Source organism: Gallinula chloropus (assembly GCF_964237585.1).
Source record: "Gallinula chloropus genome assembly, chromosome: 18".
NCBI lineage: Eukaryota > Metazoa > Chordata > Aves > Gruiformes > Rallidae > Gallinula > Gallinula chloropus.
In genome coordinates, this window is record NC_140103.1 from 10,758,174 (window position 1) to 10,773,880 (window position 15,707).

A 15,707-nucleotide genomic window follows, 5' to 3' on the forward strand; every position below is an offset into this window, starting at 1 on the left:
CCAAATACCAGTAACGAAGAACTTCCTGAGCTGATACTAGAAACATAACACAGTATCAGAAGTCCACAGCAGTTTTCCTAACAGATTGAATCCAAGCAAGACAACGTGACATGGCAAAGTGAATCCTGATGGAAAAATTAAAGTCTTAAAAAATACCCATTTCACTGAGCACTGCATCAAGCATTCAGCAGCTCACATTCTTCTACTGTGAAGTAAGACTAACACCTGCCACTAAATTATCCATTTAGCTCTTCAGGGAACACAGGTGATACTCCTTGTGTTTCTAAGGCAAAAAAACAAAGAGAAAAAAACCTCTCAGATTAAACATGACAGCGTTTGAAAGGAACAGGGGTGTGCTTGGCAAGCCAAATCCTCTCCCATATTACTTTACTCATTGCTACATTGAAAAAAACCCCAAAATAATTCTTGGCTTGATGGCATCTCTTTAAAAATTAGTAAGTAACTCAAAATACTAAATATTAGATCTTTTAAACATATCTGCACACCCTAATCACATTTGCTGCGCTTATGGGGAAGCCACATGGGCAAACACATCCACACAGGGATGAGCTTCCCTACAGCCCCTGTATGCACATGGGGTTTGGAAGAAGAGAGGAAATTCAGCTTCCTAAAAACACTGCCTGCCTACACAAGGCTCCCCAGCAGCCCTTCTGAAGGCAGCCCCACCACAGCTTGCCTGTACACACAGATCCCAGGCAATTCCCCACGCTCTGCTCCAGTTCCTGATGCTCTGGTTCCTCCCAGCAGGTATTTCCAAGGTCCCAGCATGACTGTGCTCCGAAAGCAGCTGGAACAGGACAAAGCTAGAGAGCAGACAACGATTCATTCCAACCTTTACTTTGCCTTTTTTGTTTGTTTTTTTTTTTTTAAATACCACTTCCATGCAGAGTTCTCCAGAGTAAGTGCTGATGTTGGTGCCTGTCTTGGGCCTTGGCACAGCCACAGGTACTTTGAGCCACATGGCAGGAAAAGCTTTCACACTACAGGACTTTTTTTTTTCTTTCCTTTTTTTTTTCTTTTTTTTTTTTTTCTTTTTAAAAGTTTTAGGCCAACAACATGTTCTCATCTGAACATACAGTTAATGAGTCCTATCAAGAGTTTCTAACAAAAACTGTACATGAGTTTACAAACGTATTAACATATAAATAATGAGAAGCTTCCTGCCCCGGAGCCTCCACAGTAGTCTTTTTGCTTGAGAATATAATACTGGAAGGGGTAGACCCAATCCCTTTCCACAGCACCAGTCAGAGCTGGCTTAGTCCAGTCAGCCATTCTGCTCAAGCATCACAGGGTTTTTTTTCTTCTTCAGTGCCTCTGGCTTCAATAAGCAGTCTGTCATTACTGTGCAAAAGCAAGAGTCCAATGCCTTTGAGAAGGAATCCTGCTGCTAAGAGGCCTGTGCCACCCGGTCATCGTTCTGGTCCGAGCTCTTGCTGGAAGGTCCGTTTCTTCTCCCGACAGTGTTTCTTGTGAGCAGGCCAGTCTTTCTGCTGGCATTGGGACCCACAGTACCTTGCTACCTGGCAGCGGCCACAAATGTTGAATTCACGTAGCTGGGAAGAACACAGGAGAGTGTTAGAGAGTGTTAGAGAGCCCACTGGGTGCTGAGGAGCTCCCCAAGCAAGCCTGTCACCGTGCCTTTTGCACCCATCACGGAATCGCAAGGTTGGAAAAGACCTTTGAAGATCATCCAGTCCAACCAATCCCATCCTAAGCTAAACCAGATCCCTGAGCACCTCATCTACCCTTCTTTTAAACACATCCAGGGAAGATGACTCAACCCCCTCCCTGGGCAGCCTGTTCCAGGCCCTGACAACCCTTTCAGTAAAAATTTTTTCCCCTCACATCTGCTCTGACCCTGCCCTGGGACAGCTTGAGGCCACTTCCCTTTGTCCTATCACCTGGCTGAAGAGACCATCACCCACCTCTCTACAACCTATGACTACAAACATCCCACCAGGAATGTCAGAGCAGCAACAGGCTTTGAAGCAACCACACAGCTTGATTTTGCAGATGCTGTTGGAGAAATACATTATGGGCTCAGCAGACAGAGTGTTGAGGCACTTCAAGTTTATCCTCACGCTGCTGCTGCTCTGCTAACTTCAGTCCTGTTTACCACTGCAAACACCTTGAATTCAGGAATGATTAGGAGTGCTGCACAAGCTCAGCCCTGGAAGCTTCCTGGATAACCCAGAGTTTGGCAGGTAGGAAGGTGGAACACAGTGATTTTTGCCTACTCAGCATTGACCACCACAAGAAAAGCCCTTCTCGTGCATGGTTACGGACATCAGCCTGACAGAGGGACAGCCCTTGGACAGCTCATGCTCTGCCAGCCTCAATCAAGACTACACACATTGCTTCATTTCACCTTCCCTCAGCAGAGAGACAGACCAGCTTTGCTCTTGGGTCTCCTCTGAACAAAGGCCACTCCAATCCACCTTGTTCTCATGAAAGGTCAGGCATGTTATTTTTGATTCCACTACCACCCAAAACCTCTTACAACACACTCTCCTCCTGTCTCAGGCAGCTGCTCACTGTTCCCAGTCCGGGGTCCCCAGAGCAATGTTCCACCTGCCTTTTCATACCCTCAGCAGAAACTACACTCCTCCCAGTAAGACCATTTATCATCCCACATTCTCTCAAATTGAAGATCACTGTAGGGTCTGAAGATTCACACCAAAGACAACCTGAGTGTAAAAGAATCACTGCTTTCAGCAGCTGGACAGGACATGTAAAGCTTTACATTTTGAGGGCCAAACCCCTGGATTAGGGTAGCCTGAGCCATCCCACATGCTTCCTGTCAGCTCTGCTGCACACACCTGTTTCTCAATCATTGTGCACGGGGGGTAGTGACATTCGTAGTAGGTGCAGGAGTTCTCCTCCTCCTCCACAACGTCTCCGTTAGCGTTGTAATACCGCGTTACATTCAGCACCGGGAACTGCTCCTCGATGGGGTCTGTAGGGAGCTGCTGGATTGCCAGCCAGTACAGACTTTGTTCCCTGTAAAAAAAAAAACACAGGTAAAAGTTCAGTCTATAAATTCATAATAACCATACAGGAAAACGGATTGGCAATTCTGTATTTAGCTCATTAAGCCTCAGACTACACATACTCCTCCAATGTAGGAACTATTTAGTGTTGTTTTAGCCTAAAGGCAAAGAAAGTTCAAGTATTTATCAAGAAACATTTACATCAAGCAAAATGATTTCTGTGTAAATGGCTCAAAATCTGCTTCTTGTTCTTGAACCCCCCAGAACACGCTGGGATAGCTTCAGCTGCTCTCTGCATCTCCTCAGAAATCAGCTTAACAAGCTCTGAACATCCCTGTCCCAGGGGTGCTGCAGGAAAAGTGTCTGGCAATGGCATTAAGCCTATGGAGGTCTCAACAAAAATACACACACCTGCATTACACCACAAATCAAGCAAATTCATCCTACCATCAATAGTCTGACATGCCCAGAGTCATGTTAGTGCCACACAGCACATAGGAAGCTCCCCCAGCCTGAGTGCAAGGTGACAGAGGCTGGTGGAGGAACACCTTTTGTTTTCAACCCAAATACATGGTTACAAGTAAGATCTGCAGGCTGTGTTCAGCCTGCCCAGATGTCATCACTCGAGCAGAAGGGAACACAGGCTTCCTGTCTTACTGCAGTGACAACACCTGGCACCATGGGACCCCCACATAGAACCATGGGGTTTGACAGTCCCTTCCTAGCTGTGATGAACAGTGAGCATTAACTCTGCTCCCCAGGTGAGGAAGCCAAGATACAGTGATGTGTAAGTACCACAGGTCAAAGCAAAAAGGCTCTGCCCAGAGGGAAATGGCTAAAGGAAGGAGACACAACGACTTAATGTATTTTCAAGTCTTTCCATGGCAACCCCCTGCCACAGAGGGCCATACCTTTGTTTACTAGAGATTTCTTCAGCTTTGGGTTTCCAACCCCAAGGAACCAGGCGCAGATTGTCCAGGCGGTTGTCCACTGTCACTGAATTCAGATGCACCACCTGAAACCCAGGAGCGATCCCTCCCCGGTGCCTCTCCCTGGAGGAGACAAAACCAACACGAAGGTCAGCAAATGAACAAGACTCCATAGCTAAACAGCAAAGAATCCTTCTCATTCCAAAGATCTCCTGCCTTCCAGCCTCCTGTTGGGCATCACCAGAACAGTCACAGTAGAACCTGAGTTGCCAGCAGAGCACAGTGGCTTCAGATACATGGATTCCCAGGAGAAAGAGCCTTGTTCCAGGAGGTCATTTCCATTAGAAATGAGTTGAATTGAAAGACAATGATGGTGCATTTTAATTGCAAGTATATTGCAAAGTTCTAGAGCCTGCTACTACAACAGTTACTGCAAGAGCACCCATTATTAATTACTGTGTTCCACAGAGCAGACTCAAAAGCTGCCAGTGCTGGTTTATTACTTTAATAGGAAATTCTGTCCAACACCTTTAGCAAGTGTGGAGCCACAGAGCTTGTTATTTATGAAGAAATGCTTCCTAACAAGCAGCAGGACAGAGGTTTCACCAAGTATGCAAATGGTTTTGAGACTTAATTGTGTGTAACACACAGAAAGCCTGCAATGCAATGACTCCACAGCTGACCAGGAGACAGCTATAAAACCTGCTCAAAACCAAAGCAGGATATTGGCAAGGAGGATGGCTGCACATCAAAGCCCATTTCAGTCCTTCCCTATCACCTTCTAACAGCTTCCATTTCCCATTCCACCTTCTTTTCATCTCTCCTTTCTCTATTTCATGAGGTATCAAGGTCACTGACAAGCGCCTGGATGAGTTTCCATAAGTCTTGTGGGAATCCCCCACATCCCATCTGAAGTGTAAGGCTTGGACAGAAGCCACCCCTGAGTGTGTTTGCAAAGCTGTGACTGATTTCACAGCAGTGTCAAGAAGGACAAGGTAAACCAGAGACCTGTCTGAGGGCTCCCCAGCATCTCCTCCTAGGAGACCATTCCCAACAGCTACTTACACCTTTCCCACGTTTAGTTTGCATGCTGCATCCAGCTCAGCATTGACTCAGTATTTCAGTTCAAGCTCACCCAGTTTTGGAGAGATGATTTGCCCAAGTCAAACATGTTCCCCCTTTTCACAGAATCACAGAATCTTAGGGGTTGGAAGGGACCTCAAGAGATCATCGGGTCCAACCCCCCTGCCAAAGCAGGCTCCCTATCTCATATTACACAGACAGGCATCCAGACGAGACTTGAATATCTCCAGAGAAGGAGACTCAACCACCTCCCTGGGCAGCCTATTCCACTGCTCCGTCACCCTCAGAAAGCTCTACCATCGTAGGCAGAACAGGGACCCTCCTCCCAACGTACTGACAGCAAAAGGTGCTGTCTTTGGTTTTCTTTGTCAAAACCCATCCAGACAGGGATAAATTAGGTACCTTGGAGGGGAGGGGAAGAAACCCACGTGCAATCCTCACATGCCCCCAAACTTCCTGGGATTTAGTGAGTAAGAGTCCCTTGGAGAGGCTACACATGGCCCCCACGCAGCCCCTGCCCAGAGGCACAGCGGCTGCTCCCATGGCAGCTGCCCTGCACGAGAAGGGAGCAGCTGCCTGTCCCTTGGAAGGTGAAAGGGAGTAAAAAACCTCATTTGGCGGGGGGGAATAAACCCAACCACTACCCAAAAGCAAACAGACCATGGAAAGGGGTCTGCTGAAACACCCTAAAGCAGGAAAAGCTACTTTGGAGTTGTCAAAGGCTACTGGAGACTCTGGCAATGGAAACTGGGAATCCTGAGGGCAGCAAGCGCAGGCCCAGAGGGTACATGGACCCAAAGAGATGAAGGTGAGCACCAGCCAGGTATGGAGACAGGGAAGGAGTTAAGGCTCTTGCACCGAGACTAGGACAGAGTGCCAATGAGAGAGATGGGATTGATATGAATGAGGAATCGGTGAGGAGACAGAAGCTCAGAGCAAGAACCAACTGTGTGGGGGGAAAGGATCAGGGGAGCCTGAGACCAAGCTGCAATATTTTTAAATGGATTAAACAATGAGAGTGTGAGAGATCAGAGTTGGGGAAGGAGAGGGGATTGCAAGAGACTGTTTGTGACACCGGGAAGCTGGAGCAGAGCAGCAGATGCCTACCACTGCTCCTACACAGCCTGTGCCCACCACCCTCCATAAGCAAATACTGAAGATTTACTGGCACAGGGAGCCCACTACGTATAAACCCACATCCCTCTGTGCTGCTGGCAGCTTTCCTACTTCAAGTACAGGTGGAAATCAGGTCCTGCTGGTCACAGGTACATGTTACCCCTTGGCTGAGGTGCCAGAATCAGCTCTACCAGATTTGGGATGCTCCCTTTTCTCCATACATAATAAAGCACCCTTTGGATGCACAGACATGTACTACTCCTTTTCCCTGGGTCTACACTTCCAAAGCACGTGGCATGGACCATCTCCAGAGTTAAATCAGAACGGTGCAGTGAAGGACGAGCTCTTGAAGAACTTGCCTTCTCCTTGCAGAAGGGGACAGAGAAGAAACAGCCTCAGCAAACCCAGCCAGCTCTCCTGCAGAGCCGCAGCTTCAGCCTTCCCCTGCCACACATGAGCTCCTACAAGATGCCAGGCTAAACACGTCACCAGAACCTTTCAGAGCATCAACTGGACGCTGCTCCTGCTGTACATCAGCAGCCAACTCGAGAAGGGAGGCCTGCAATAAGGAGTGCCAAGGACAGCAACAGCTCAGCTACGGTCAACAGGAGCCGTAACCGAGCAGGCTGCAAGCAGCACGGTGCTGAGTGCTCTGAAAGCAACAAGCAGTCAGGGCCTAGATGCCTTCCTGAGCACACACTTAGTGATACTTATGACTAATCTCATGCTGCTGTTCCTCAGGGAACAGCCAAAACACAGCAGGCTGGGATTCTATACAGGGAACAGGGCGAGAAGACGACAGACTTACCCCAGGAGTCCCCACGCAGAGACATCCACATCCTGCCATGGAGGAGCCAACAGTCCCTCCTGGAGACACAACCAGCACCAGAGGGGGTGCAGGAAGCTCCTCCTCAAACAACACTTGGAGCAAACGGGTATTTTTCAGGTAGCAGTTCCCATCCAGACCCACAGGCCACACATGGCAGGGGTCTGCAGGAGAGGGGAGAAGGTCCCTGTCACTGCTGCCCCTTTGGTAGCTACCAGCTCCCTATTCTTAGGGCTGCGTTAAGCATCTCTGTTCCCATAACTATGATTTTTTAAAAAAGATTTCTTTTGAAAGCAGCTTTACCTGCAGTAGCATCCAGCACATGCCTACGCACTCCTTCAACCACAGGCACAGGATATCAGGTTAGTTTTTTCAGTGTGAGACAATTTTTTGGGGCATGTTTCCAGGAGAACAGTTAAATCCCACCCCAATACCTGCAGCAGTTGAATCAGTTTACCCAAGAAGCATGGCTGGCACCTGAGTGAGTTACAACTGCTACTGCCCATTCCTCCTGCCTTTCAGAGGCTCCAAACCCTCCAGCATCACTCCTCCTCACAAAGCCCTGTGCTGAAGGGACACCTCTGGGTCGTTCCCACACAGTGCCTGGCGCTGGGCAGCGAGCTGAGCTGTTGCTCTGCTCAGGAGGGCATGAACCACACGGCACCAGCAGCCTCGCAGCTCTCCAAGGCACGAGGAGGCTGCGTCACACCGACCCGCGCGCAGTGAAAGGTCACTGGGACAGGCTGCCCAGGGGGTGTGGAGTCTCCATCTCTGGAGAGATTCCAGCCCCATCTGGACACCACCCTGTGCAATATGAGCTGGGGAGCTGCTTTGGCAGGGGGGTTGGACCCCAGGAGCTCTCCAGGGCCCTTCCAACCCCTGGGATTCTGGGATTCTATGGTCACAGCGAAACCTGCGCCCTCCAAGGGGCAGGACAAGGGGCAGCGGGGGAGAGCTGGAGCAGAGGAGGTTCCATGTGAAGGTAAGGCTGGGAGTCTCCTTCTCTGGAGACATTCAAACCCCACCTGGATGCGTTCCTGTGGGACCTACTTGAGGGGATCCTGCTCTGGAGGATCTCCAGAGGTCCCTGCCACCCCATAACGTTCTGTGACCCAACCTGAATTTACAGAAACAGCTGAAGCAGTTCACATTTTCTAGTCAAATCATTTGACTTCACAACCTGAAGACTGCAGGACCGCTGGCCTGACACCATCCTCCCACCTTTCTGACTGTCAACAATCTCCAGCACACACAGTCTCCGATTCTTTAACCACCAGTGGATGCTGGAGTGACACAACTGGAATTACTTAACTGCATATGTTAGAATTATTTCCTCATTTAAATACAACAAACCAGAAGACTCAACAACTGACCCCTGTAAGAAGCCAATAGCTGGACAGTCGTCACCCACACAGCCTGCAACACATCAGCTGGAGTAATTTTAAGGTGCTCTTCAGGGCTGCTGACCAACAGCAGTTCTCACTGCAGGGGGGTCACAGCTGGCAGTGCCTGGCAGTGATTTACCCCACACACTGTAACCAACTTCAGAATAATTCTCACCAATGTTGTATGTGCAGCAAGATTAAATGTCAGTTAAAAATCTGTATTTCATGGGCAGATTGTAAACTATTATAGTAATAACAATGGTCTCTGCTGTTCTTCCTGTCTCCCTCCTTTTGTACAGAGACTAGTTTGGGGAAAGAAAGAGTAAGCTGGAACAACAAAGCACAGCGCTGTCCTGAGCACTGCAATGTCAGAGTATAGTTTACTGTACTGGATAGAAAACTTGCTGAATATCTAAAACCAAAAGGCTTTTAAAAGAAGTAACAGCTCTCTTCAGCATGGCATGTCTCTTCTACAAAGCCATGATCGTATCTAGAAAGAGCAGAGTATTAGCTCCCCATGTGAGCTCATCCCTCACAGCTGAGTAAGCTGGCCTCTGAAGCTACACTGGCAGCTACAAAGGGTAGCAGCAATCATTCCTACAACGTGGAAGGTGAGATGTAGCAGCTGATACGAAGCACCAGCAGCAGCACCCAAGGCAGCCTTCCAGAAGGCCAAAGAAAAAACCCAAAGTTTAAAGTTATCAGAGGGTCTGTCTCACTCTCCAGTGCTCTGCTAATTCCCACTGCTGCCAGCAAGAGGTACCCAACTTGTCACTGGACAAAAAGCTCCACTCAGAAGGTTGGTCTTCACCCATTAAATGGAGCCAGACCCCTGCTCCCCCACCCCCAGGAGTTTTAGGAGCATCTCTCAGATGCAGAGTCTCTGCTACATCAATACTCACCATCAGAGCTTCCCCCTGGAACAAGGATTTTACAGACTCAGCTGTTTGAAGGCTCAGAGTAAGACCAAGCCATAGTAAGATCTAACAGGCACCCTCTGCACTGGGTTTCCAACTGAGCGTAGCTGTAAGCCTCCTGAGAAGGCTTAAAATACCACAAGCAGAGAAATAACAACAAAAACCCCAACCCCATACAAGCTGCTGGCAGTGAACTCCACCTCAGTGAGCCCTCAGCTCTCCTTACCATACCTACCAAAGCAGCTCGTGCAGGAGGCGGCCGGATCCCCTGCCACGGTTCTTGTCAAAGGCATAAGCAAATATTTTAGCACCGTTCCCGTCAGCATCGACCTCCATGCGAGCCTAGAGACAAGGGGAAGGCTGTGAGGAGACCCAGCGCCGCGTCGCAGAGCGCAACGTCCCACCACCACATGGGAAGGGCCCAGCGTCTGCCACTCCTGCGTCCCACAGGCCTCTTGACCTTCATGGAATTTGAGTTGGTTCAAACCTCTGAGGGGAAGCGACCAGCTCTGCTATTGTCAGTTATGAGGATGGAAGGGGAAGAAAGGCGGCTGTGCACAGCAGGAGCCCTGCCTGGACAAAGAACAGCGACAATCCAGTTGTGAGCCTGGAGGGCCCAGGATCCAGTCGCTGCTCTGGTGTGTTTTGCTCTGTGGCCATCAGCCGGGCACCAAGGCTTTGTCTGCAGTGTCGCCTTACCCCAAACTAACGAGGGGCTGCTGGTGAAAGGAGGGGTGCTGCCCTCTGCACTCCCTAACTCTGTGCTGGCACTAATGCTTACGGCCTGCACAGATCCCAGGTGTATTCACAGTGGGTGCTGGAATGGGACACGCTGCCAGTGAGCTGCCACAGGGAAGGATGCAGGCAGCTCACAGCACCCCCAACGTCCCGGCAGCACTACGGGCTCTGAGAGACGATCCCTCCTCCAGAAAATCCTCCACTTCAGGCTCTATCGTTACAAATCCTTCCCCTCTGGGAGCCTGGGTGGGACCCACCTGCCCTCTGCTTCCAGAGGAGCCAAAGAAACCCCTCTGCCGGCCCCAGGGCAGCTACAGCGGGAGGAGCTGTTCTCACCTAAGCCTGTGGGGAGCGAAACCCTCCGACGCCAGGCACGGGGCAGCGACCCCCAGAAACTATTTAGCCAACTAACTCGGGGTGGCCTAAATCTTGCTCCAAACACCCCCCGGGGCTCGCTGCCCCCCCGCTGGGAAGCGCTCCCGCCGGCATTCCCGTCCCCGGGAACTCCTTCCCCGCGGGGCCGAGCGCTGCCGGCCGCGCAGGGCCGAGCGAAGCCCTCAGAACGCCTCAGCACCGGATCGCCGCTGCCACCCCCGCCCCGGAACGCCGCCCGCCCACCCCTCCGCAAAGCACCCGGCGGCTAAAGGCGCCCGCGGGGGCCGGGACCCGTTCGCGGGGCTGACCCGAGGGGCCCCCTCGGCGCGGCGGGTGAGGGCGGAGCGGCGGCGGGGCGGGCCGGGCCGGCGGGAAGCGGCCCGGGGGGCCGGGGGACTCACCTCGAAGGAGTAGCTCTCCACCAGCGGGATGTCCTGCTCGTCGATCAGCGTGTACTTGGTCTGAAACACACCGCGGCCGCCGTTCAGCGCGCCCGGCCCGGCCCGCCCTCCTCCCTTCCCTTCCCTGCCCTCCCCGCGGCACCGGGGCCGCCCGCGCCTTCCGCTCCCTACGACCGGACGCCGGTATCCCCCCCCCCCCCCCCCGCCTCGCCGTCCCCCGCCGCTCCGCTCCACCCCGCCCGGTGCGGCCGAGCCCGGCCCGCAGCGCCCGGCCGCGCCCCCGGCGCCCTCAGGCCTCGGCCGCGGCGCGCTCACCTTGCCGGCCACCCGGCCGAGCCGCACGATGCCCAGCTTGAAGTCGGTCATGGCGGGGCCGGGCCGGGGCCGGGCGGGGGCCGCCGCCGCCGCCGCGCGCGCGCTCGCCCCTCGGAGCCCGCGAGCGGGAGCCGCCGCCGCTGCCACGCGCCGCCGCCTCGCGCACACACGGGGAGGGAAGGAGGGAGGGGGCGAGCCGGAGGAGGGGGGGCGGGGCACCGCGCCACCTCCCACCCGCCACCACACAGCCAATAGTGCCCGGCGCCGCCGGCCGCGTCGCTCTTACTACGGCCGCCGGGCCGGCCAATCGAGGAGGGGCGGCGCGGCGCACGGTCACGTGGGGATAGGGGCCGCCGCGCGCGGGCGCGGGCTCCGGGCGGGAGAGGGAGGCGCGAGCGGTGACGTCACGTTCGCGGGAAGCTTTGTGCCGCCGACACTGGCGAGCGCGAAAGGGGGGGGGGGGTGGGCTGGGCTTAAAGGGGCCGCCCCGGGCAGCGCGCTACGTCCCCCCCGCCCCCTCCCCGCATCCCCGGCCGCCTCCTCCTTCTCCCCTCCCCCGGGCGGGCGCTGCTCGGTACCCGCGCTGCGAGCCCAGGGCCGCTGTGGCCGGACGGGGCCGGCGCGTCCATCCCGGCGGGGCCGCAGGGTCCCAGCCCGCGCCCCGCCGCTGAGCAGCCTCAGCGCTGCGTCAGCCCGTGACGGGGCTCGGCGGGGTTTCCCTCACCGAGCCCGGCCTAACGGGGGCGGCCGGAGGCTGCCCGGGCAGCAGGTCGAGAGAGGGGACGCTGCCCCTCGGCTCTGCTTTGGGGAGACCCCCCCCCCTGCAGTGCTGTGTCCAGCTCTGGAGCCCTCAGCACCAGGAGGACATGAACCTGTTGGAGTGTGTCCAGGGGAGGCCACAAAAATGATCCCAGGGCTGGAGCCCCTCTCCTGTGAAGCCAGGCTGGGAGTTGGGCTGGTTCAGCCTGGAGAAGAGAAGGCTGGGGGGGACCTTAAAGCCCCTTCCAGCCCCTGGAAGGTGCCTGTAGGAAGCTGGGGAAGAACTGTGCCCGAAGGCATGGAGTGATGGGATGAGGGGGGATGGTCTAAACTAGGATAAAGTTCTTCCCTCTGAGGGTGGTGAGACACTGGCCCAGGTTGCCCAGTGAGAGACATCCCTGGAGACATTCCAGGTCAGGCTCGGGGCTCTGAGCGACCTGCTCTAGTGAAGATGTCCCTGCTCCCTGCAGGGTGGGACTAGATGGCATTTGAAGGTCCCTTCCTACCTCACACATTCTGTTGTGCTGACCCACCTGCAGGACCAGTTCACGCAGCCCATCTCTCCAGCCTGCAAGGTCCCTCTGGATGGCATCCTTTCCCTCCAGCATGCTCAGAGCCCACAAAGCCCCTACACCGCTGGATCTAAGGTCTCCTGGGACAGGCTCAGCACCTCTCACCATCCCTTTCCCCCCCAAGGTGCAGGTCAGGGCAGCAGGAAGGAGCCCAGGCACAGACAGAGTTACCAGGAAGATGGATTTCAAATGTGAAGCTAATGGAGGTTGTTACTATCCATTAAGCCCTTCGCTTCTTTTTAGGAAGCCTGGCTTGGGAAAAAGGGATTTCTGGCAGGACAGTACCCTGCTTCCAGGCACAGCATCACTTCTGCCAGAGCCCAGGCCCTAAGGTGACATGGGAAAGGGTACAGGAGAACATTCCTTATGTAAAAGAAATACTTTTTCCAATTATTCTCCAGTGGGGGAACCCCCTGGGGTGTGTGTGAGCCAGGACAGCAGGCAGCCCAGGCACACAAGGCTCACAGCTCCCCAGACCCTGGGGGTTCACACCAAAGATGGGGGGGGGGGGGGCATCTTTTACAGCAGGGGCAATGAACACTTTAGAAAAAGAAAACTGCTGTAGAAAGGGGAGCTGGAGTCTCTGCCAGGCTGTCCTGCTTCAGGCAGCATGAGCAGCCGTGCTGTTTTGGTGGGGAATTGCCACATAACTTCAGCTGAAAGGGACCCAGCCAGGCCAGCTTCCTGCGATGGCATCAGGCTGAGCTTCAGGGGTCTCCAGGGATGGACCCCACCACCCCCTCCCCACTGCAGCCTGTGACTACCCATCACAGAAGACTTCACACCCCCCCCATGCTTTGTCAGAATTTGTTGCACTCTGTGTCCTTTGGGGAAGGCACAAGGTTCCAGAGCACGAGGTCACAGCTGGCCCTGGATCAGAGAGCACCCAGGCAGCGTTCCCACCTTGGAACAGTCAGCTCCCAGCCAAGGAAACACAGATGGGCAAGTGGCTGGGACACCAGCCTTGTTTCTGTTTTGCTCCCTGGTTGCCTCAGGAAAAGCCCCTATAAACAGCCAGAAAAAAGGCCAACAAGGAGCAAAGGCACAAACCCACTTCCAGCTTCTCTCCACACAAAGCCCTGTGCCACTGGCAGCAGAGCCTGGGGCTGGTGGCACACACCAGGGAGGGCTTGGACCACGGGCAGAGCTGCCCAGACACAGCCCATGCTGCACAGGAACCGATCCAGACACCCTGGGCTCTGCAGGGAGTCCCAGGTTTGGGGATCAGCTGCATCAGGTGTCAGTGGCTTTTGCTTTAGGACTGGGGTCCAGCTCCACCCTCCACACAGCCAACCACGTGCTGGGATGGATCACCACACTGGTGTAAGCCACAGCTGTTCAGTTCTCCAAAGATCCTGGCAACCCCTTCTCCCCACCAGCTCGATGCAGAGTCACAGAGATGCTGCTTCTTTACACACCTCATCCAGCAGGACCACGGGGAGAACAGGCACGAGTTGTGGTTCCCCTTGGCTGGCCTCAATGCTGACCTGAAGCTCTGGATCTTGCAAGGACAGGCAACCTTCTACCTGCTTCACTAGCAGGTGTTCGAGCAGAGCTGAGAGGAAATCAGAGTCCTGTCCAAGCAGCAGCTTGTAACATCCCATGTGAATACAGCTGGTTTTTGAGGACCCCACACAAGGTCCACTTTCTGCTTTGCAGGCAGAGAGAGCTGCATTCCTACAGCCTGACAGCTGCGTGCTGAGAGGCAGCACCAAAGACTCAGCCCAAGCCACAGGCCTGGCCTAAGCCAGAGGCAAGTGCTGGTCTCACCCAGCCAGCTCCCCATTGCTCTGCACTCACAGCAGCTTCAGCTGCTTGGGAACCACAGTGCCTTCTAGACTGGAAAATAGCACATTGTCAGTGCTAGGCCAGGTGTGCACCTCCTCCCATCCCCTTTGGGATAGAATTCATTCGGAGACTTGGGAGTTTTCCTCTCAAGAGGCTCCAGCTCACTCAGCACCTGGTGCCTGATACTGCAGCAAACTTGGGCAGATCCTGGGAAATATCCCAGCCCTTGTTTAAGCCTGAGCAAGGACCTGAGTATCAGCTGGACCTAAGCTAATATTCATGCCTTTTTAACCCCAGCACATTCCCCCTGCTAGGGTAACATCACTGCACTTGTAGTGGAGCTTCCCACAGCCTGAAGACCTCACACCATGGGGGTGCAGGCAGATCACAGCCTTTGCTGGCCACAGAGCAAGGTTTGCCCAGGATCTTGGTCCTACACCCTCCTCCTGCTGCACCACTGGAACAGACAGAGCTGTCAGGTGAGAACCAGGTGCCAAACACAACTGCTTCAAACAGCAGCCTGAGGCACAGGAACCTCTCAAGGTTGAATAGGTGTGAGGCTCTCCATACCCTCAAGTGTGAGATCCCCAGGAAGGTGTTTGTGAGGCTCAAAGCTTTGCCAAAAAAAACCCAAACCCACTCACATTGAATATAAAGTCAGGATGAACCTTCCAGCCTTTCCCCACCTTGCTGCTCACCTGCAGCACTCTCAGCCCTCCCCAATCTACACAATGGGCACCTACACCTTGTACTAACAGGCTTCCCACCTTGAGTAAGCCAGGCAGCTCTCCTTCAGGAGGGTGCTGTTAGTGGGATGAACTCCTTCAGCCCAGCAGCAGTGACCCTGTGGGGTGCCCTTACCCCAAGAAGCCAGAGCAGCCCCTGCCAAACACAGGATTTAGGGCCCAGCCAGGTGTTTGGATCTGTTCCTGGACAAGCAGCAGCACTGCACTGGCACAGCAGCCACAGAAACAACCTTCCACTGTTGCCTTTCCTTTCAGGGAATACACCAGGACACAGAACAATGTGGAGGGGCTGTAGGGGTTGCTTATCCTACACTCACCCCTCCAGTATCACCACTCCAGGAACAATCGGGAGACCCAAAAGACATGAGACTGAGCCCCCCCAGCTCTCTGAAGCAGAGGACCACAGGATTCTACCCACAGCCAAGAGACCTGCTCCTCTTCTCAGTGAGGAAATAGTGTGACAGTTCAGAGACTGGAATGTGAGTATGGTCCTAGTCACAAGTCTCTCTGCTTCAAGAAGGCAGGAGAAAAAGCTGAACAGAATCTCATCTGTTGTAGAGCCAAAACCCCCTGATGCCACCCAGACTGGAGGTTCCTCCCACCACAGCTGGGTGCAAGACCCAGCTTGGCACACCAGGCACCCAGAGCCGCTCTCCTCAGACGTAACGAGCATCCTCTAGCTCCAGTCTGCAGAAGAACCATCACCTTGGCTGATGACCCCCAGCCAAAACCACTGCTCAGACAAG

At 54.0% G+C, this 15,707-nt stretch overlaps 1 protein-coding gene across 1 annotated transcript; it reads right to left on the bottom strand.

The window, feature by feature from the left end:
- Window positions 1–689: 689 nt before the first annotated feature.
- Window positions 690–11,224, bottom strand: ZMYND19 (zinc finger MYND-type containing 19). The gene is made up of 6 exons (XM_084272483.1): window positions 11,097–11,224; window positions 10,782–10,841; window positions 9,503–9,609; window positions 3,923–4,063; window positions 2,841–3,021; window positions 690–1,574 (listed from the first exon to the last, which is right to left on the bottom strand). The coding sequence occupies exons 1-6, from the start codon at window positions 11,145–11,147 to the stop codon at window positions 1,431–1,433; spliced, it is 684 nt and encodes a 227-aa protein (XP_084128609.1). The 5' UTR covers window positions 11,148–11,224; the 3' UTR covers window positions 690–1,430.
- Window positions 11,225–15,707: the final 4,483 nt, after the last annotated feature.